The 24131-nt window shown below is 38.7% G+C and overlaps 1 protein-coding gene across 2 annotated transcripts in view; it reads right to left on the bottom strand.

Moving 5' to 3' along the window:
* Nucleotides 1–23384, bottom strand: part of RMDN2 (regulator of microtubule dynamics 2) — a 44833-nt gene extending 21449 nt beyond the window's left edge. The window contains exons 1-6 of one of the 2 annotated variants that reach the window (XM_050315593.1): nt 23232–23384; nt 22267–22733; nt 15699–15894; nt 14574–14676; nt 12442–12502; nt 1238–1313 (exon numbers count right to left, since the gene is read on the bottom strand). In XM_050315593.1, coding sequence (XP_050171550.1) covers nt 1238–1313; nt 12442–12502; nt 14574–14676; nt 15699–15894; nt 22267–22721 — 891 coding nt within the window. In that variant the 5' untranslated portion in view covers nt 22722–22733; nt 23232–23384. The remainder of the gene's footprint in view (nt 1–1237; nt 1314–12441; nt 12503–14573; nt 14677–15698; nt 15895–22266; nt 22734–23231) is intronic. The other variant, XM_050315594.1, reaches the window with a different exon arrangement.
* Nucleotides 23385–24131: the final 747 nt, after the last annotated feature.

Genomic DNA, 24131 nt, shown 5'->3' with positions numbered 1-24131 from the left:
ACCAATTGTTACTATAATGTGAAATTCAAAAAATGAAATGGTTCTGTTTATAGTGAAACTATAAAACCTAGGAAGTATCTAATGAGGTCCTTCTTCCAAAACCATTTTTATTACAGGTCATGAGTATCTTTATTCCTCTCTTTAATTTACTAAAGAAAGCTCTTATCGCTCAACCGAAGTTTGAAGAAAAAATAAGTATGTTATTTCACCCCTACCATTTGCCTCTCAAAATAAATTTCACTCAAACCTTTCTTTTTTATCCCCCAGATATCTGTCTTGCTAATTCAGCCAGTCACAAAAATACTTGAGTTACACAGACCTAAGAGATTGCTATGCTATCATTTTGTCCACAAACTATTCAGAGAGGAGCTACGTTTTCATACTACTATTTTCCCAAATCCTTAACATTTCCAAACAATTCAACAGATTTCAGTATCTACTAGTGAGGAGGAAAATCTCCCTGAAAAGGCTACTGCTAACATCACGAACTCTTAAAACTCCATCCTTACACAGCTGCAGCACTTGCGTTATTTGTCATTATCCCTTCGTTCCCAGCTTGTCCCAGTGCTTGGGGTTTAGCTCCCTTGGCACAGCTCAGATGTAATTTTTGCTCTCTCACAGGAAAGCTCTGCCACACTCCAAGTCCTAACACGGACATGATGCGACAGGAACCCAGCCCAGGCATTCCCCAGGCATTGGAACATGTCTGCTGCCTCTCACTGACACCCAGAAAAGGGGACACCAGCTTGGAAGGCAAGGGATGGATGGAAAGTGTCTACGCAATGCTGAGGACAAGGAGGGGGAGAGTAGCACATGTAACACAAATAACTAAATCTAAAAAACACAATTACCTTTGAAAGGACAGTGTTAAAACAAATATTACTTAAGGGTGGCATGAAGGATGATTGCAGAGCTGTGTTAGTTGATCGCTTACGATTTCATATGTTTTGATTTTCTAAACAGAATTGTTATTCCCTTTTTCTCCCCCCTTTGACTATAAAATAAACCAGAAATCTTAATGCTGTTCCCGAATTCCTACCTCAGTTCTTATATTGTGTAAGCATATAATCTATTTGCATACATAAAAATAACTTTTTCACTTTAACTTCAGCACCAAAATAGACCTGTGAGGCTGAATTACTCTGTGTTGGAAAAGTCTGTCTTTGACACTATATAAGGAAATAATTTGAAGGAATAGCTTTAGAAAAAAACAAGCCCAAATCCTACAAAAACATACCTTAAAGAGATAACCATTCCTGATTTTGTTTTGTACACTTTCAAACTGAGACATATAGCCACACATAATTGCAAACCTGAGAGGGGAAAAGAAAAACACACACACATACTTTTTGTGATTTAAATAAACCTTTGAATTAAATTACAAAATACTTAAATACCTAATTCACAGATTAACACCTGGGGTTGTTTTCCATCTCTATGTCTGGATGGAAGTTTGGTATAAGCTATACATATTCAGGAGCAGACGAAAACACAAATCAAAACAAAATAATAACAGAAACAAGAAGAAGTTTAAATGACACTATCTGGGCTATCAGTGAAGCAAAAAAACAGGGATTTCTCCTCTCAAAAATCTGTAGCATTTAGTTCAGAGTACGACACTTCCAGACCAGGTCTACCATTGTCAGCAGTTTGACACACTGTGCTCTGCACTGCACTGCACTGGGAACATGAGCACCATCAGCTGCAGAACATCACCTGGGAAGGCAAATACTGGGGGATTGCTCAGTAGGAAGCTGTACACACAAAATGATCACAGTTGTCTTCTACCCTTTTCAGGCACGTCAGTGCATTTCTGCTTATCTGGTATTCTTCTAATAACTTGAAAATTATCTAAAAACGTACACACACATGTTCTGCTCTAACAGGATCACTACTGCTATTACTAGATCATTATTATTTCCATTATTACTACTATGATTATCATAAATTTGGGAAACTGACTGATAAAAGCAATGTGAGATAATTTCTATAAAATATTTGTATTTTTAAGCAGGTATAACTGAAAATATTTTTGGAGGTCCCTACTATAAAGATTCAGATCTCCTAAGCAACACTACTGTTTTACTGACACTCCACCTAAATTTCCATTGCTTTCTTCCTATTACTTTAACAAGTATAGAACCTCTATGCATAAGGAATCTCTTGCACAGACATCAATTGTACTTTCCTCGGACCTATCTTCATTGCTATTAAGACAACTTTGTATTTCTGTACAAAACTAACAGAACCATCAAAGAAATAGTTAAGCAGTCAAAACTCACGTACATTATTTTTCTATTTTTTCAGAATTTTGCTTTTTTACTAAATATTTTACAATGCAATACCAAATCAAAGGAAAAAATAATCTTAGAAGGGGGAAAGCTGAAGTCCAGAGGAAAACATGAGTTATGCAAGAAGCTTATCGAGTTAATTATGGTAACAGAACCACAATCTGTATGGCACACACAGTTTTTAAGCATTACTAAACATCAGCTTTCTTGAACTTCTCTACATAAACTTTCCTGTTGATACTAGGATGTTAAAATGGAGATCTAGATTTTCGAATGGCATCCACATCCCTATACCCACATTCCTATACCTATAATTATTCAAGCACCAATGAATCCTCATTAAAATGTCAACTAAAGAAATTATTTTATTGCTTACAGTTGTACCTAATGGTTTTAAGTTAGAAATGCTACAGGTCATTGCATTTTTTGGTCAGTAAGTGTTCCCAGGTAAAGAACGGAGTCAGCATAACAACAACAGTTGAATTTGTACGAGCTCCAGACAGACTGTCAAACACTGTTGGGCAGGATGCATGCTGTGACCAATGTGCACTGGACAAAATCCAGCTCATGGCAGCTCTACTGCTGATAGAGCTGCAGCGGAAGCACATTTCATATGGGAACGAGCTGCAATTGAGGGGAAAAAAGCAAGGGGTGAGGGTCAGGAAAGTTCAGGTATTTAGAGAGAGGGGGAAGGTACTGAAAACGTTATTAGGTTTAAGTAACTCAGGCAACATTGCCCCTATTCCCTTCACTCATTAAGTGCTAATCAGATAAACTCAGCATACCATAGCTAAACGGATTGCTGCTACAAAAGAAAACAATGAAAAGCGAACAAGCTAATCCAGCATCTTGCAGTATTTCCCTGTCTGTGCGTGACAAGAAAGAGGGCCTTAGTTTAAACTAGTTCAAAGAAAAATTTCTACTTACAGTTAAAACCTCTGGGGAGGGAAATCCCAATAAAGTTTTCAGTGTATTAAAAGTAAGCTAAGCTACTAACTTTTAAATATGCATTACTTTTTCAAGGAAAATTAAAAATGTATTTAACATATTTGTCTTTTTTTTAAATTTATTTTATACTTTTGAACTGGGCTAGGCAGCCAATTGATATAAAATAATTTTTTAATTTTTGGCATTTTAATTTAAAAAAAAATACAGCAACCCAAAGCAAAGACAACAAAAAAGTGCCTTTTGTTTCCAGAAGATAATTTTTAGGCATTTTAAATATTCTTCAAAGAGTTTAAAACACAAAGCAAACTTTATTTTCAGTGATGTAAAGACTAATGTTAATCATAGACTGGTTTGGGTTGGAAGGCACCCTAAAGATCATCTAATTCCAACCCCCTGCCTGGGGCAGGGACACCTTCCACTAGGTCAGGTTGCTCAAAGCCCCATCCGACCTGGCCTTGAACAACTCCGGGGATGTGGCAGCCACAGCTTCGCTGAGCAACCTGCTCCAATGCCTCACCGCTCTCATAGGGGAGAAAATGATCAGAAAAAAACGAGGCAGGAGGTAATTAGAAACGCTTCCATCTGTTCCTTATTCTTTGCCGCACGCCGGCCCCAGCCCTGCCACTCACTGGTCACCTGCCCCACCTCGTGGTGGCAGGGGGGAATACTAAAAAGTTTATCGCAAAATAACGCGCAAATACCGTTAGAAATGGGTAAAACACACACGCATTTTGGTAGAGCAAGTGATAGTGGCTCTGCTCGCTACCATTGCCTGCCTTACAGCCTTTGAACATCAGGGTTAAAATACTGCTTACAGTGCCTTTACAGAGAAAATGAAAAAATCATACCAGTCAAGAGCTGCAAGGAATGACCTAACTACTGAGCTGATGCTACTCCTGGGTAACATAAAAAAAAAACACCCCAGACAAGTTCATCTGAATAAACACAATTATCATTACCCCATTAAGACAGACACAGTACTTGGGTTGGCGTAAAAAACATATTATTCCCAGATGGAAGAAAAGTTACTGAACGTGGTGTAGAAGCATACAGGTCAACCATCCACAATTAACACTCCTTTAATAAGCACAAACACAACAAAGAAACTCAGTAATAAGTCAGTGTAATGTCCTTTTGTTAAAAACAAATGGAAACTCTCACTTGCAAGAAACTCTGGTTGACAGAGAAGGATACCAAGTGCCTACATGACCCTCAAGTAGAGGGGTCCAGATTAAAGTGACTTAACATTTTCCCTTCTGGTGCTCCAGAATTTCTGTATGTATTCAGAAAAGGTAAAACTGTAAGGGGAATACCTTATCTGTTGCAAGAGGAAGAGCAGCAGGTTGATACAATACATTTTATCAACCCAATTTGAATCTTAATATCAAAAACGCTACCAACCCTTAAAACTCTGGTGATTACAGCTTATTCCATATGAGAGGGATTTACAGAAAAGATTTTGAAGTCTCAAATCCACAATAAGCCACACTAGGGCACATAAATACAGCAAGTTTTACCTTTTCCCTGATAAATCTTTCAGGGCCAAACTCAGAAATTACATGTACCTTCCCAAGCATGTTCCTCACTCTTCTATACACCCTTTCATATATCTCAAATCTAAAAAACCCTCTTACGCCACACAGGCTTTGGAAATGTGTGGGTATAGGGATGTGGATGCCATTTGGAAATCTAGATCTCCATTTTAACATCCTAGTATCAACAGCAAAGTTTTTCTTAATTGTAAATGGCAAGACTTTGCCAATCGGAGGAGAGTTTGTGATATTTACCAATACCGATGAGTACAATCTGTCTGTTCCATAGCTGGTTTTCACTCCCTCCTTTTCACCCGAGCAACATTTAACATGCAAGGTAGTATGGGCAAAGGCTAATGTGTGGGTAGCACATGAGAGATCCAGTGAAAAGAAAGGTCCTTTTCATCCCAGTTCTAAATGTGTTCTTAAGCCCCCCCACCTCTGCACGGCTCAGTCCTGTGCATGCCATCACTTCTTAGCCATCCACTCCCTCACTCACTCACCAGTTTCACACACTTACATATTCTGACAGTCTCTGCAAAGCAGTCAGACTTCTTTTTAACGTGATTTCAATGAGATATTTCAATTTCTATGTAGGGACATTTTACAACTTAAGTTACTGATTACGACTCTGCTGAATAACCCTTTCTGAGATCAGAGTTTTGCATATTTTAAATTGTACCCCTTTCCTGCCAAGATACTTAATCTACAAAATTGCATCTGAGTTTCCATGGAGAGGTAGAGAGGAAAGACATGAGCATCCTCATTAGGGTGTGAGTATGGAAGCAGTGGCTGAGAACTTGTAAGACTGACAACACACAAAGTAAGAAGTGCCAAGGTGCAAAGCGTTCATGTGGGTTTTTTTCATGGGGATTTTTCCCTTTCCTTTCCCTCCCTTTCATTTCCTTTTCCTTTCTTCTCCCTTTCCTTTCCCTTTCATTTCCTTTTCCTTTCTTCTCCCCTTCCTTTCCCTTTCCTTCCCTTTCATTTCCTTTTCCTTTCTTCTCCCCTTCCCTTCCCTTTCCCTCCCTTTCATTTCCTTTTCCTTTCTTCTCCCCTTCCTTTCCCTTTCCCTCCCTTTCATTTCCTTTTCCTTTCTTCTCCCCTTCCCTTCCCTTTCCCTCCCTTTCATTTCCTTTTCCTTTCTTCTCCCTTTCCCTTCCCTTTCATTTCCTTTTCCTTTCTTCTCCCCTTCCTTTCCCTTTCTTTTCCCCTTCTTCCCTTTCCTTTCTTTCTTCCCCTTCCTTTCCTTTCCTTCTTCCCTTCCTTTTCCCTTTCTTCTCCCCTTCCTTTCCCTTTCTTTTCCCCTTCCTTTCCCTTTCTTCTCCCCTTCCTTTCCCTTTCTTTTCCCCTTCCTTTCCCTTTCTTCTCCCCTTCCTTTCCCTTTCTTTTCCCCTTCCTTTCCCTTTCTTCTCCCCTTCCTTTCCCTTTCTTTTCCCCTTCCTTTCCCTTTCTTTTCCCCTTCCTTTCCCTTTCTTTTCCCCTTCCTTTCCCTTTCTTTTCCCCTTTCCTTCCTTTCTTCTCCCCTTCCTTTCCCTTTCTTTTCCCCTTCCTTTCCCTTTCTCTTTTCTTTTTCTTCTTGAAATACAACTATCTATGTTGTAGACATTGGCAAAAATATAGTTTTCATATTAAAAATTTACCAGAGCTCTGAAGCTGAGCTCCAGAGAAACATCAGGTATAGTTCACATTTGCCTACATTATACTTGCAAAAACATGAGAAACAACCTCTATTTTGCTTAAAAACCCTTAAAGTATTTTCAAGAATTCTGGTTTAATAATTTATTGCAACACATACAGTATACTATGCCAGTGTTAATGTGTATTCACAGAAGTTCACCAGTGGAACATGTGGATGCCTGTTCTGCATTTCTTAGGCTGTGGAACCTAAAACTATGTTAAATTTCTGCGTTCCAGAAATGTAACTTTTTGGTTTATAACAGACAGTTGTTATAGACAGAAATACAATCTTGAAGCAATTAGTAGGATAGTCTTCACAAATGTGGAAACAGAGTGAAACAATAGCTTTCAGAGATAGTAACAGATATAGTTTCTTTGACAGACATGTAAAGGGAATCACTAGGTTGCCAGTTTTATTTCCTCTGTGACCATTCTGGCAAAAAGCTTGTAGTAAACAGATCTTTTCACATGTCAAACCAATCTCCTCTGCACTTCCATGAGGACAGCGCAATGTTTCACTGATCCATTTACTACAGAATAAGTTACAGCTTTTCAGAAACAGTTTCTGGATTTGAAATTTCTGAATAATCAGGTTGCATGATAGAAACAGTTGCTTGTGGCTTCGAAGTTATCTATTTCTTCTAAGTCTAAATAAGGAATAATTAAGGGCAGCAGGTTTAAAGCAGTTAGTTAGAAAGAGGTATGGATTTAATTTTACAAGTTGTTGGTAGTACAACAATATTATCCTACAACATAATCCATAATTTTTAAAGAGCTTTCTTTCACTAGAGAATTATTTTTATGCCATTGCACCTTACAAACCTGATAAATTATCTGTTAAAATTCTGTTACTGACATGGCATGCTCACCTTTTTGGGGGAAGTTTGTGTAAAATCCCCAAAACACCTGAATGGTGATTATTCATGTCCTCAATGAAACCAATCCATTCTCTTCCATGGTGTTGCCTCTCAGTAAGACACTGTCCCTAAGCTCTGGAATCCACTTCCATGGATAACCCAGAGCTTGTGAAAATTGTTGCGCTTCTTAGTAACACTCATACATGTGATAGAGAAAAGTCCTGGGGGCGGCTGTGGTTCAGGAGGACTCTTCCCTTAAAACTACTGGGTTTTCACTTGCTAACTCACTTCCATCTAAATGAGACACATGCTGTATGAACTCCTATCACAAGCAGGTAGGATCCATAGAGCAACCCAAACCCAACCTCAGCACGAAGTTTGTTTGTGGCAAACAAACCAAAGCTCAATGGAAAGAATGACCTTTTTAAGTAATGGTCATGAAAACTGGCCACATCTAGTAACCTTCTCTTTGCCTGCAACAAGTTTTCCTCAGCAAAAAAACAATGTTTGAGGGAATCTAGGCAGCAGCAAAGAAACCTTCCAGACCTCTTCCAAACTCTTGAAGAAAAAAAAAAACAGCAACCCCTCCCCCCAAATATAAAAGCTCACTTGTTTTGCAAAATTATTTTAAAGTGATTTTTTAGTTTTAAATAAAACCCCTATTAACATGCACCTACATTTTGTGTTTTTCTGTAACTGTAAAGTTGTAAACCAGCACAATTATAATGCCAACTAGAGCACTGAATTGTTCACACAGTACTTCCAATTAAAATCTGGATGATAAAGAAGCTCCATGATCCAAGATGAGCTGTGAGGATTCACAGCTGCCATTTGGGAATCACTGGCCTACAAACCAAACTTGAGGAAAACACAAGAAGACCTGCAACTGGCTGATGTCAAATTCTGCATGCAAATTCCTTGAAAAATTGACACAGGCTGAAGAAAGACATAAATCACTCCAGAATATTTATTCTGCCTCTCTTTAGCATGTTTTTCCAAGTAATATAAAGTTACAGCTATGTTTTTCCTTTCCAGTGTTGCCATTGACTTCATTTTTTAGAGGTCACCATTCAAAAAAATCTGAAGGCAACTAAAAGATTACATCTGGATTCAGATAAGAAAATTATTCGCAGCTGGAAAATTTAATTACCAAAACTAACTGACTACTTGAAGATATTTTGCTTTCTTCTTTCTGCATATGTTTTATCATATTTAATTTGAGGATGAATTCTGGTTACTTGTCAGTATTCTGATCAGTAAGTCGAACAGCTTGAGTGTTGATATATTTTATGATACAATTTTACAAAAAAAAAAATAGGTTATATAGTAAGAAGATATATGGCATCTTTTTGTTCTTAACTGAAGTAAATATGAAAAGTAAGGCAAGGCAGCTGAACTCTAGGCCTGCATTAGCTAAAGTTTGCTCATTGAACCATTCCACTAAATTCTCCTGGTGGATAAAAAAGACGTGTTTTGTTTCCCAGAAACCTTATAGCAGAAATCCCCTTATCCCAGAAACCTTTCACAAAACAGAAGAAAAATCTGCTCTGGAAAAGGGATGTTTTTGCCAATATAACTCCATCTACACTAGGACAATTGTGTCTGTCAAGGTATGACAAAAACTTATTTATGCAGTAAATAGAGCTTTCAAGCAGCACAGATGAGCTTCCAAAAGAAACTTCCAAATAGGTCCATAGCCCTAATCTTTTCTTGACAGGCATGGTATACATTTCTAATGAAGAAAATTAAATCATTAAGAAATCATTAGAAAAAGTTCTGTAGAAGTATTATTAAGTGACAATATTCAAAAGCACAGCTGCAAATAACCCTTTAGTCATATCAGGGAATAGTTTCAAAGATTAATTCAGCTCCAGCGAGGAGCTCTCTATTAACTTAAAAAACCAAAAGCAATTGACTACAAAAATGGAAACAAGAGCACACATCTAAGCTAGGGATATTGATAGGGCAATACGAGGAGGTTCCATAAATACACCAGAAGGAAAAGAAAACACGCATGAAAGTGGAGAACAATGAATTAGCAATGAAGAAATGACAAAAGATGAAACCAACATAGCTGAATTCAATTTCTTCTTTGCTTATACTCCCCTACTCCAGAAGGGTTAAGCGTAAGTAGAGAGCAAGGAACAGGACCAGGAAAAGAATAGGCTATCATTTAATCCTCACTCATTTAGTAAGCCATAATATATTAAACAGTTTAAGAGAACATCAGAAATAATGCATGAGTGCACAACATAGATAGCAGCTGTAGCAAACATGAGCTAAAACCTCAGTTGTGCTGATTGGAAATATCAAAATTTCAGAGAAATTATAAAGTACAGATCAGTAAGAAATCAGCAAGGTCAGAAAACCAGCTTCCTTATCAATAGCTGACACAGACTGCCACAGCCTTGCACTTAAAATGAGAAAACTGTCCATTGAACAGATGGGCTCTTCTTACATAGGCTAAGGTTATTTACCTTATACAGCTCCAAAAAACATTATGTTGGCAGTGAGATGAAAAGGAAGGATTTTGGTCTGAGACATCATTACTCTCACACTGAGCTTGCATTCATGCTGAGCTTCTCATCTGTGTATCTGATCTCCTATTACAGCCTGCAGAGAGACCCTGTTCAATCCTGATCAAACAGGATCCCTGCCTGGACACAGGTGCCTACTGCCACTGGAGATGCCCTAGGGTTTCCCACCACTTCCAGATGCCGGCCTGGAAGTGTACAGACCCACAAAGGTCCTGTGGGATATCTGCCGTGCCATGCAAATATCCTGGCTCATCAAATGGCACATGCTGCCTTTCAAGTCTCTATCCTCTGTAAGTGGAAGACAAGTCCCTCACTCACATGTAGACACATAGAACACAGTACATTCAGGTGTCAGTCTGGAGTTCGGTACTGCCCTCTATCTGTGAACACTTGTTAGTGATCCTAGCATTTTTTGTATAAATATTTGTTCTACTTTTTCTTTTCAGTTGTTTTCTGTCTTATTATCCTTATTAACTATGGATTTCATATCACTTTCAGATACTATTTATTCATTAATTGTATTGCACTGTTTTCTGTTCACACACAGTCTTATGTATTTATAACTTTAGGCAAAATTCTGTTCCCATAGAACTTTGAGAGCACAATTTCTACAGGGAAGATTCCCTGAAGTCTTATTTCCTTATCATATGGAGTTATATGTATAATAATGATTAAATAAACTGGATACATTTGCATTAGGCCAGACTCAAACAATCCAGATCTGACATCTAGCTGACTTCCAAAGTCTCCTGGGTAACACAGTAAGGCCCAAGAGAAAGGGAAAAGGCAAACATAGTTGTCATCTACAAAAAAAAAGGAAAGCAAAGGACAGGGGTTACCAGGAAACCAGAATAACCTGAAAACATTCCAAGATAAATTATTCTATAAGTGCATAAGCACACAAAAGAGTTACTCAGTTTTTTGTGAACAAACGGCATATATAAAAACATTCTTTTCTGACATGATAAACAAGTCTGGAATATCAGAGGAATGCAACAAATACCTTGAAATTTATGTGGCCTTTGACTTTGTCCTATCTGATGTTCCTCAGAAATTCACTCATGGAAATATTGTTTAGACAAAATCTAAACCTGTTGAGATGGTTGCACAACTAGATTCATATGAACCTGAGCATCATTACAGGTGTCCCACAAAGTTTAGTGCTGAGTCCATTATTTTTCACTAATGATTTTAAAAAACCCAGATACAAAATGGATGAAAACTCTAAACCATACAGAAATCCACTGCCTGTTATAAGAATCAGCAGATTAAAAAACATAAGATTTTCCTCTTAAACCCCTCAATTTGGCTTTCTGAGCTAACCTCTGGAACACATCTCCTCACACTCGTAGTTCTTTCCCTGCTAGATGTGCTTGCCAGTACAGGATCTTGCATCTGAAGTCCAGCAGACCACCTACATGTCCTTAAACAACACGTAAGGTTTTATCAGCATAATTTCTGCCACTGAAGTTTATTTATAACAGGATATTTTGTCAGTCTTGTGGGCTGAGGAGGAAGGGAGGGGCAGGACTCATACTTGCATGTGATTTTGTGGTTGTTTACACACATAGCTCTAGCTGCAATGGGCATCCCAGCATCACCCTGAAGAAGTGGCCGTGACTGTGGTCAGGCAAAGAGCACAAATGGCTGTAAATTGCTTTCAGAAAGAGATAAACCAAGCCAGAGAGTCACCTAATTGAACGAAAATATCTATGTCTAATCAAGTATCTAAACTTGAGCTAACTGACATGTGCTCCCTTCATTGGCAATGGAAATGCTGTCAACTGAACCTCAGGAGGAATTCATCTCACCCTCATGCAAGACAAAATAGGCAAAATTGACTCAGATGAACTGAACTCCAGAACTGGATGCTTTCTTTTCTATTGTGAAAAGAGCCTAGGATAAAACTCTTTGGTTTAGATGTGTAAAAACTTAGTGAAATCCCATCCTACACGTGTAATGACAAAATTAGTGAAGAATGCAGAAACGAAAATGGAAAGGAAAAGCTAACAATATTTGAAAAGGAATCAGGAACTTAATAATATTTACTAATAAAATAGTAAGATAAAAAGTTATCAGCTAGAACTCAGCAGAAATATCCTTTACCTGATAATGTTGATTTGATAAAAAATATTTACATTTGCAGAGTTTGTTAGTTCTGGCAAGGTCTACAAAATTAAAATAAACCTCCTCAAGCTTGGAGGAAAATTATATGATAAAACAAAAATTGAGAAGTTAATTGAAATTTCCATAGTCCTCTATGTCTATTTTTAATCATTAGAATTTAGATTATTACAAGAAAATGAAAGGACAAAATACATGATCATACTGAAGTATAGTTATTGAGTTGTTTCACATTCTATAGTAAATACTTCACAGAATACTTCAATGTAATTTTTAGCTGCAAATGGGGATAACTGAGTTCCATAAAGTTATGAAAAAATATTAATGAGTAACTTATGAAACTGATATCAAACTGCAGAATAATAGATGTAACTGGCTCTGGGTGCTATTTAGAGCCAAAGAAGGCTGGGGGTTTTGTAGGATTTGATAAATACACACAAGTTTTTCAAACTGCACACTTTCTCAAACTTACCACTGGTGACTCTCAGCACTCCTGTCATCCAGCTGAACAGCCTTTTCAGCTTTAATCTTTCCTGTAAATGGAGTACAATATATTAAAGGATTTATTGTACTCTTCCACATTTTAGCTGACTCCCAAGAACAAACCAACCCAATATACTCTAGCAGTAAAGAAGAAATTGCTTCCTGTTCTTAGAAACATTTAGATGGACAATGTAACATGTTGGCTTTACATCATTTACATTTCCATACATATAGATATGCACATATACACATGCATACATCTATATTTTATTTTGGTTTTAGTTTCTATTTAAATCCAATTCAGATGCAGTTAAATCAGGGAAGGATTGGATTGGATTGCCAGAGGAGACCGTGTTGTCTGTAAGACTGAAGACCCGTAACATCAGGTTGGAGAAGCACCTGTTAGAAGAACCAGCAAAGCTGTTTTCTGACTTGGGTACACAAATAAACTAGCTGAAGTTCCTTTATAGCACAAAGACTTCCCTTAAGTTTCACTTAACCGACTAAATGTTCCACTAACTGAATAAAGATGACAGTAGGTGATTTGATCAAACCCATGCTCTCAGTAGGAAGTTCAGATGAGATGCTTGCTGCTTGCAGAGTCTCAGCTGCAAGCAATTAAGCCACACCGACATTTCTGTATTGCAAGTTAACTTCACAAAAACAAAGAATAGCATACACAGCACTCCAACCCAGTGGAATGAAAAATAACCACGAAAATACTGCCAGCTCCCCCACAGCCTCAATCCCCCTGCACCACTTCCAAAAACTGAGATGACAAAAGCTACCACCACCCCCACTCCACAGGAATGAGCCAAACTAGGTTGGTTACTCAACACCTAAGACCCACTTTCACTCCATCATTCTTTCCCTCTCTGTCTTTTGCTACGCCATTATCTTCCATCAACTGAGGCTACAGGTAGTCACTGGTAAAAGAAAAGGCTCCAACAACAGAATTTACTGTTGTAATTTACTTTGTGTCAGAATCCTCACTGCACTGTGAGATTTCTGAACAAAAAACCAAGTTCCTACTAAAGCAAAGACAGTATCAATTAAGTAGCTAAGGCAACACAAGTCTTCCTGAGTAGATGACAAAAAGATAGGAATAAGGAAGGACAAACTGAGATTGGCTGTGGAGTATGTGATGACAGCACAAAGACATGACACTGTCTTTAAGAATGACAAAGGGCATCCAGACTTCTCTGTCTGTGATGTTGTCAATGCTGACAGAATAAAAAGTCGAAAAAAAGCATCACAAAAGACAAAATAACCCAAACGTGGAATACACTTAAAACCTGATTTGGTGCAGCAAAAAAGAGAGAGGCAATCAAGAAACAGAAGAGAGAGAGAAGTACTTCCAGGCAAAAAGAATTATTTTAAGAACAGTGCGTTGACTGGAGGAGACTGACACAGGTAGAGAAGATGCAGGTTTTAATGTAATAAAACGAAGGCAGTCCAAAACAAAAAAGGGAAACATAAACTGTACCTCCAGCCAATATGCATCCAGACAGCAAAGGAAGGGGAAACGCTTTTTAAAGCAATAAAGAAAAAGTGCTCTGAGGAAAAAATGCAAACCTCTTTGGAGATTAAGTTGTCAAATAGGATACACAGGGAGAGATGTCTGGAAGCAACACACTTGTTTTTGGTCAACAGTTCCTCCAGATTCACAAAGTTTATTTCCCACCCTCACCACAATATATGAAGGAGTGCTCCTTGCCACAGGAAAGCAGAAAAACAAACCTTGACCCATCTCAGCATTTATTTATTCCTTGTGCTCTCCCAAAAGTGTAATTAAGAAACTGCTGACAGTATCTGGGGTTTTTACGTTCTGTATCCACCTGATTCTCAACAAAATACAGGATTTCGAGGCACTATCCAGAGTCAACAGCCTTTGATTATGACACATAATACTTCTCCTTCACCAATTTTGGATCTCTCAGTAAGGAAGAAACAAACTGAAGTTGTATACTGTGGCAGTTTATTGCACAAAGCATTATTATAGTACAAATGCTCCCATTTATTGGATTGCAAATTCATTCCATTGGAAAACTCAGCCAAAGTTTAAAGCATATTTCACTACATTCAGATAGCATTCTACATAAACATTTTTCCTCTGCTTACCATCAATAACATATTTCCTCTTCTCTTCATCATCAGTAGTCATCTCAAACAGATCTCCATAAGCACGTGCAAGTCTCCACAGGAAGTCCACACAGTTTTCATACTGAAAGTAGACCACAGCTGCATAATTAAACTGATCAGAATATGACTTAAACAGTTTACTTTCATAATGCTTAAAGCAAGTTTTCAGAACGTGACATCATTTTTTGTTTATTTTGCGACCATCTACATACTATTTTTAGTTTATGTGAGAACCAATTGACCGATTTTCCATTAACAGAAGAGAAAATAGAATTTGGAAACACCCTAGGCTGTCTAAAGAAGTCTTATTTTATGAATCAGTTTAATATGAAAACTTAAAAATATAAATATAAAAACTTAATATAGTATAAATTATTATAAATATTATTTTAAATTTTTTAATATAAAAACTTAAAAGGTAATCCAGTAAAGCACAACAGATCCCTGAATGAAGTGATGTGTGTGTTTTCTTTAGGGAGGCCATAAGCACTACACCCACTCACAATTAATCTCTTATCTACCCTTCTGGGTATTCCAATATGTAAATGAAAATATAATCAGAGCTAATGTTTGCCAAACCAGAAGAAAATGGTACGCTGAATAACGCATCACACAACAAACCGCTCTTAAATTTTATCCGGAGTTACATATGTGCACAGTAAAGTCAAAGGGAAAATTCACATGAAGGATATCAGAGATAAGCAGACTAGATGTTCATAGTTATAATTTCTTGAGAACACTGTATCTGCTTACTACTTAATTCCACAGGATTTTCTCACATAGACTATTCCAAAACCAGTAAAAATAAATATCATTTACACAGAAAAAAGCCCATCATCTTTCTTTGTTGCATGCAAGAATATCTGCATCAAACAAAGCCTCAAAGTTATTGAGCCTGAATGGGATATGATATAGTAGAACTTTTATGCCCACACAATATGAATATTGACACCATCTTGAAACACTGTTTTTTCACTGCACTTCAAAAATATGCTTGAAATGTCATCTTCCATCTTTATGTGCATTTAAAGCTCATATTAAGTTCTTAAAAGCAGTGCAGAGCATAAGTTAATAGCAACACAATGTGAAGTTAACCCGTAATACCTCATTATCTTTCTCAAGCAGCAGTCTGAAGGCCTCCTTTTTATCATCGTCTGAACCCTTGTGCAAATTGTCCACCTGCTGTAAAAAATTAAATAACTCTTCTTCTTCTTCTGATTTCACCATGGCATCGGGTGGTTTCATACATCTCTTTTCTTCCTCAGAGTCTCCTTCAGAATCAGTATGAGCTGTAAGATAACTAAAAATCACAGAAAATAATAACTATTTTTATATAAAAATACTGGCAAAGCATTCTTAAATTCAGAAGCAAAAATTTCAGAGCACAATTTATCCCAGTTGTCCAACCTTAAAGGAGTTTTTTATTCAGGGTATCAAGCTTATTGTTATTATTACAAAAGCTTTATCTTCAAAGGGACAGTACAATCATACTCCCAACATAACAGACAAGCAATTACACTGTTCTGCTGCTTAATACTCCGTTAAAAAAAACATGCAGATATATCTTAGAAACACACGTAGCCTTGTGTTTCAAACACAGAACACTTCAATCATCCATGTGTTTTAAGACATGCTCTCTAACCCTGAATAGGCCTCTTCAACTCTTCAATTTTCCTATTTTTTGAAATAGGAATGAGCTTACTAACCAAAATATAAGTGCTGTAAGAATCATTTATACAATATTTTGTCAAACACTTTCAAGAGCTAAATATAAGCCAACATAAATAACACCTTTGCTATCAATTCGTTATTTCTTTTGAGCATTATGAAGTTCAGAATATCTCAAACTGGGAAAGAGCTTATATTAATTAATTATGCCTTGTGCACAAGTACTCAGCACAAGGCAGGCAAGGACAAAGAAATACTTACAAAAGCATAAATACCATGCAGAGATAAGCAGGTGGCCTTAATGTCAAAAGCGCTGAGCATACATTAGAGTATTCCAATTTCACAGAGGAGCAGCTGACAGCATTGTTTCTAAAAGGTAGCTTTCTGCTCATGTATGTACTAAAAATGGAAAGAAAAGCCTCATCTTCCCCATTTCCACTTTTGAAAATACTGTTCTGGGGAGAAATAATAATGTAAAGGTATCAGGTTCAGAGACTTTTTTAAGTGGTTACTGGGAGCACAGAAAGCGTGGAATGTACTACACACATTAAGTAACTGAATAATCAAAGTAGGCCATGGCAGTCAAAATATATAAAATCTGTGGGTTTTTTTCAGAAATAGAACCACTGCAAAATGTTACTGGTATAAGTGAAGGTTATTAATCGTGGCTTTTAAATATTCTTTTTTCATTGTGTTGCTTCCAGAAGTGCCCATAACTAAAACAAGAGTAGATATATTTATAGCCTTCAAATGAAAAAGTACAATGGTTTATCAAGGTACAGAAGTGCTAGATGTGGCATGACAGTTTTGCTGCAAAATTAACCCAGTAATATGGGAAAGAGCAGTCAAAAATACTTTTAGATAAAATAATACATACATAAACCACACGTGCCTGTTCAAACTGAAAAACATAATACAGAAGAGCAGAGATGGGAAACATCATGATTTCCTACAGATTTGTTTTACATAACCTTGATGGTGCGGAAGTTGATGACACATCCTATGCTGTATCCTGCAGAGACTATATTCAGTCACTGAACACTTCTTTTCATTTTCAGAAGCATCTTGTTCTTCCACAGTTCTTTTGAAGTGGTTGCAGAGCTACATCACGTACAGGCTGAATTTGGAAGAGCCCTAACTTTATCAGAAGTGCAAAGCATTTCTTTGGGAGTGGGGCCTTTTAGCTCCAGTGCATAATTCTATGACGCAAAGTAGGTTTGGAAAGTATCTTTCCTCCCATGGTTTGGATGCCCCAATCCCTCTAATTAAAAGATAAATTTACACTGAGGATTTGTACAATTACCAACCTAAATTAGGGGCACTAGGCAATATAAAAGAGCAACAGCTAAGCAGTCAAGGCAATTTCCTTCCTTACAGAAATCTGACCACTGCATCAAATGCTACCTAATCAGGTCGATTTGAAAGTACAGAATCAGTGTTTGGGAGTCAATGTTGATGTTGTCTTCTTTATCTTTGCTGTGTAAACATCTGCTAAAATTCACTATCCTTCCAAGGTTAGATAATAGACAAAAGTGATTATTACAAAACATTACTCTCCCAGCAAAAATATAAAGGTCAAGGTTGGGCTGACAGCCAAGCCCACTGGGCTGTCAGTCCAAACAAGCCCAGCAGAGATTTCTAGCAGCACTGTATCGAACTGTCATGACCAACCATCAAATTGAGGCCAAACATCAAATTTATATGACATTAGATAACTCATATGAGAGTACTTACTGGGAGACTCAAATAGAAAAAGTGTGAAGTAGGTCACTATCTAACAGATGATGCGAACCCCTAAGGAGCTAATTATAAAATATCAAGGAAGAATAATCTTTTAAGATCAGACCACACTGCATCAAGCCTTTCCTAAACCCATCTCTCCTACAGAAATCTGATCTCCAGGTCACATTTGTGCTGAGAAATAGCAGAGAGCGCAGGTAATTTCTTCTCCAGTCTCTCTTATCTCCACGGTCCTGGGAAATTCTCTCCTACCTCCTCTATTTATCTGCTTTATGAATCCTCAGAGAATTTAAATATGGAGCAGACCATCTTAAACCTTGAAGAGCATTCCATAAATTTCAATTTATTTGTTGTTTGATAACCGACTTTAACAAAGCAGCTAACAGTCTCACACATCTACTCATTCTAAAGCACTAAAAATGACTGCTAACACAAAGAGAAGTGGAGATTCTTCTTAACACAGTTTAAAAATTCCAGGAGTCTATGGACTAATGACACTAATCCAAAAAGGAAATAAACACAAAACAAAGAAGAGTCATTATGGTTTGTTTTACAAATATTCCATATAACAGAAATCTGCAATTTTACTTGGTATTTTCCTGCAAGAGGTTTGATCAGATGATAAACAGAAAAGTGAGTATTTACATATGATAAACACATTGACCAGTATTTGAGAAACAGGAAGAACTTCTAAAAAATGTCTAGAGTCAGCGCCAACTTGTTTTCACCTTTATTACCAATAGATTTTGAACAAAAGAGAAAAACTGTGATAAGAGTGTGAGGAGCAACAATCAACCAACAGGACTCAGCTGTATCATAATGAACTGTTCAAAGTTCAAAGAACAAACGGAAATTGTGCTGGAGACTCACCCCACTATGGTTAAGCAGTTCAGTAAATCCCAGCACCTAGTACCTGATTAAAAAAAGCAACACTGAGCTACACAGCGTAAAACACCACTGTGGTGTAAATGCATTTTGGTGGTTCAGAAACTGAGTTGGATTGCCTGTAAATTGGCAGACACTGGGCCTAACCAGGTATCATCTGTTCACAACACTTCAGCTTTTAGACAGATCAAATATCATCTGTTGTCTCCCTGCCAACTTAGAAAAATCAGAAGCTGACACAAACACCGCCTCATCTGCTCGAGCCAATTCAAAAGAAAGGAGATTATATGTCACAGACTGATCTGGATCAGATTTGCACTGTATGATCCAGCAAAGTGCATATCCACCAAAAATGGTAAGCTGCCTTTGAGGACCAGTTTGGCAAACTGGATTCTTAGGCCAATTGAAGGTTGCATTTAAAAGAAATGAGTAGCAAAATAAATTAAAAAATGCTAAGTGAAGTGATACTCAGAAGGAGGCAAGGGAAATGTTTCTTCCTGTTGAATAGTTAAACTATTTCAAGAAAAAATTATAAATACAACATCTGTCAGAAAAGAATTTACTGTGGTGAATCTTTGTGGCGATTGATGGCAACTGCAATTTGAAAAGCTGGGACACCAGGCCAGCTGAAGCTGGAGCCAAACATGGCACTGATGTCAAGGGCTCATCACTGCCATGTCAGGGAGGAAACAGCTTTCCAATCACAAAGAGGAGAATTCAGTGTCACTCTGTCCCAGGTGATCATCTAGACACAATTTATTGTATTTGTAAATGATTGAGTGCTTGTTACCCATCCTCAGTTGTTAGAAGTTCACTAGTAAATGATGGAAACTGAAACAAACCAGTAAGAACAGAATACAGAAAAAAGTTATTAAAAAGCATATGATATTTTTCCACTTACACAAAAAATGTAATGTTGAGAGGCAAAACAGAATGATTCTCTTCCCAAGGTGTTAAATACCAACAGTGACACTGAGAATATGACCACAGCAGATCAAAACAGTGACAGTGATATCAGATACTGGCACCTTCAAATATTTCATGAAAAAATGAGGAAGCATTAAAAGCTTTTCCAGAAGTTTACCAACCTGAAACCAGTATAGTCATCCAGCACAAATCCATAAAACTCTTCAGATTACTTTATCTGTCAATTGCCAGCATCTGCACATTTGTCAGTTAATATCAGAAGTGCATAAACAAGCAAAATGCTATCTTCTATATCATGAAAATACTGCTGAGGCAGTGAAACACGTTGCATGCACTTTAGATGGAGTACACAAAGTGAAAAAATGTTTTATCAGTAACAAAGAGCAAAATCATTTCTCTAGTACACAATCTAGCAACTGAATGCATTGATGTGTATGGAATTCACGTCAGAACAGTATAAAACGATGCACATGGTGTTGTACCTACAGCACATGAAGTGGTGATGTACATTAACTGGAAAGAGAACATGTTACTATTGATTCTCCTGGTAAACTTCACAGAACATGCATCACAGTCATTAAAGTTACAGAAGATCTCAGAAAAAGCTATATACGTTGCAACTGTATACACATTAGGATTAACAACCTATTTGCAAGAGGAAGAAAAAATACAAATACTTAATACAAATACAAATAAATTAAATATATCTTAAAACTTAGAGAAGATACGCAAAACAAGAACATCAAGGACAAGGTGTTAGTTGGAAAAAAACGTCTCTTTTCAAAAGGGATTGAAAAACAGCATTGGAAAAGCATATCCCCAAATGAGTAATACTAACTATAACCTTGAACTATCTTCCTTCCTTCTGACTGTACACAAATACTTGTCAGAGAAGGACACATTCAACACTCTTGCACACTATAATCACTTCCACTGGATCATCACATCAGTTTCTGCGTCACACAGAGGAACCTGAACACACAAGTTTCCTTGGTTTGTTCTCAAAGAGCAACACATCTCTCCTGACCAAAAACCAGGATTTTCTGAAATGCTAGGTGGGGAATAACCTCTGTATCACATCAATGGATTATTCATAAAATGGTCCCTTAGCCTTATCTACATCTCCAAACATTTTAGGCATAGCATAAAGGCCTATGCAAACCAATCAATGGATAAAATAATCTGAGAAACTAATAGAACCAAAATTTTTCTACACCAGATGAAGGAGGAATATCTTTGAATACTTCTGCCAATGCTGAATACTTAAAATAAAGAGCTAGTTCATAATAGAACTGACAAGTCTTAAAATATGGTACCAAATATAAGACTTGTGAAGCATGTGGGCTGGGCATAACAGGAAATTCTGTTCACAGGAACAGAAAATTAATGTGGAGAAACTCTTAAAACCAGAATTCCATTTAATTATCATATGCAGCATGTTACTGGCTTCAGAATATTACAGTTAATTAATGTATCTTTAAAAAAAAAGGTGACATAAGTAGGCAATTTGCAGACATAATGCTGCCTACACAGATATGTAAGGCACTGTGAGGAAACAGTTCAAAAAACTCAGTGGCTATAAACATACACTTACTAAATTGCACAGAAGCATCTAATCTGATTATACCAAAACAAAGTCATAATTAGAGGAAAGCAATGTCATCACCATTTTTACATTACTACTGGAGGGTATATTAGGTAACATTTAAAAAGACAAAAATATATCTCTCCCCTGGACTTCAGGTGCATCTGATCCTTCAGTACATTCCTCAACTCACAAATATAAAAGATCCCATTAACCATAATGGGACTACAAGATGGGGCCAAAACTAGGAACTTTCTACCTTACTGAGTCAGTACCCTAAATCACTCGTGATTACTTTCTGAGCCACGAGAAAGGGTATACAATCACAAATATACATAAACATTGCCACTTGTATGTGTGTTGCACTGGGATGTTGCCTTCGTAGTAAGCCCATACCTCTAGGCAAAACACTGCAATAACTCATCTGCGAGGCCCATAGAAAACAATTATCATGACAAGCACAAGAGCATTCACACAGTTTGAACTAACTCTACCAAGACAAAAGAGTACTTTCTTACTAGAGGCACTTTCAGAATTACACCATTATTCTGAACTTTGCCTCTCATTGCATAGCTATGTAGCAATACTGCATCAGATCATTACCAAACGTACTCCTAAAAAAAAAAATCTGTATTATGCTTGGCATTAAGCCAATTTCATAGTGCAGATTCAGAGAGGGTCACCAAGAGTCTTCTCTGATCCAAAAACTGCTAACCTGAATTTCTGTAATTTTTTTTCAATGGAATATAGAGAAGTGTAAAATCTACATAAAACTTTAAAAGGGCTCCTGTTTACAATTTCGCATAGGTAATGATGCAATTTGCACTGCATGTGTACTGTTGTATATACAAATTACTATTAACTCACCCTCCTTCACTGTCCGCCTCCTCAGAGCTGGTAGTTTCTCTTGCACCAGAAGCTGTCTCAGCTTTTCTCCGCCTTGTTGCTCTGTGTGACGGGCTAACTCTCTGAATATCACCTTTCCCTTGAAGCTCATTTCGAACAAGCTCTTCAAGCTTTGGAATAGCTTCTTTCAGAAATTCCACCTCTCTCTTCAGTTCGTCCACACTTAGTAGCAGGCCGTTCAGTTTTTCTAGTATCTGCAGTTGCCTCCCATGTAAAACCACCACAGCTCCTTGCTCATTAGGAGCCTCATTTGGCAAGCCCACAGAATTCAGACTGTTACCTATATCCTGGAACGCACGTACACGCAGAGCTGCCCCACGTTTTCGGATCTTGTGGTACCAAACCAGCACGAGGCTCAATCCAGCAGTCCCTGCCATAACACCCAGTATGAGTCCTTTATTTTCGAAGGGAGGCATTTCTGCACGCTCCTAAAATTACGAGACAACAATAACAGAGTTTAAGACGTTTTCCCTTACTCTGCCCAAACGACTCGCTTTGCTTTGGCGTCCCATTCGCGTAAGGCTGGAGCAGCTGGCGCCTGCCGCAGGCACAAAGTTACACCACAACTCTCGCAGGTTCTGCAACGCAAGGCTCTGTGTGTGCACCAGACAGCAAAACCAGGACGGAGGTGGGTTTGGGGTGTGAGCGGCGCGCAGGACCGCAGCCTTCCCTTCCAACCATCCCGGGCATCCCGGGATTTGCTTGTTTTAATGCGAGAAACTCACATAATCGGATTTTCCGCCACTGCAGAGGCGGAAACACAGCTGTCAGGCCGGAGCGCCGCCCCACTTCCCCCCGGCCCCACCGCGCCGACGGGCTGCCAGAGCCCCGCGGTCGCCGCCCCGCAGCCCACCCCGGCTCCGGCCCCGACCCCAGCCCCGGCCCCGGCAGCGCCGGCCCGAGCGCGGCCCGGCCCCGGTACGTACGTACGGCCGGAACGGAGCGGAGCGGAGCGGTCCGGGAGCGGCGGCGCGTCGTGCCCGGGCGGCCCCGCAGCAATCCCGCCGCGGCACAAGGGGCGGCGGCGGGGCCGCCCCGGGGCGGCGATACCCGGATCGAGGGGGACGGACCTCGGCCGCTCTGCCGGCCGGGCCGCCCGGGAGACGGGCCTGCCCTGTGGAGGAGGGATTCCCGCAGCGCTGGGAATCCCGCCGGGCCTTGCTGCTGGGGGAAGCCCGGCTGCACCTGACACACACGTGGCTCGACTACGCCGTTCTAGGGCAAATGTATCTGTTCATGAGTCTGTTCTCAGTTTGTTGGCTGCTCGATTTCCCTAATTTAACCTTTTGCTACTTCTAAGCTCCAGAGAAACCGTATTTCCACTCCATTAGTGGAGAACCTGAAGCTTCAAAATCACAGCGAAACCCCGCCCAGTTGCCAGGAAGAGGGGCAGTCCCGGCAAAAAGCTTCGCTGCAGTTTTAGCCGTCTAAAGGCGCAAGGCTGATTTCACCGAAGCCCATTATAAAATGCTCAAAGTCAGGGAGGGACCCGTAGAATAGTTGGGGTTTGAAGAAGACCATAAAGATCATCCAGTTTCAATCCCCCTGCCGTGGACAGGGACACCTTCAAGTAGACCAGGCTGCTCAGAGCCCCATCCCACTTGGCCCTGAATGCTTCTAGGATGGAGTATCCCCAACTTTCCAGTGCCTCACCACCCTCACAGTAAAGAATTTCTTCCTAGTACCTTATCAAAACCTACTCCCTTTCAATTTGAACCCATTTGTTGTTGTCCTGTCACTACATGCTCTTTTAAATAGCCTTGCCCCATCTTTCCTGTAAGTTCCCTTCAGGTACTGGAAGGCCACAATTAGGTTACCCCAAAGTC

This window comes from Myiozetetes cayanensis, unplaced genomic scaffold (assembly GCF_022539395.1).
Source record: "Myiozetetes cayanensis isolate MyiCay16 unplaced genomic scaffold, myiCay2020 scf2-11, whole genome shotgun sequence".
NCBI classification, from domain to species: domain Eukaryota; kingdom Metazoa; phylum Chordata; class Aves; order Passeriformes; family Tyrannidae; genus Myiozetetes; species Myiozetetes cayanensis.
Note: the sequence above shows the minus strand (reverse complement) of the source record. Positions and strands in the feature narration are given on the sequence as shown.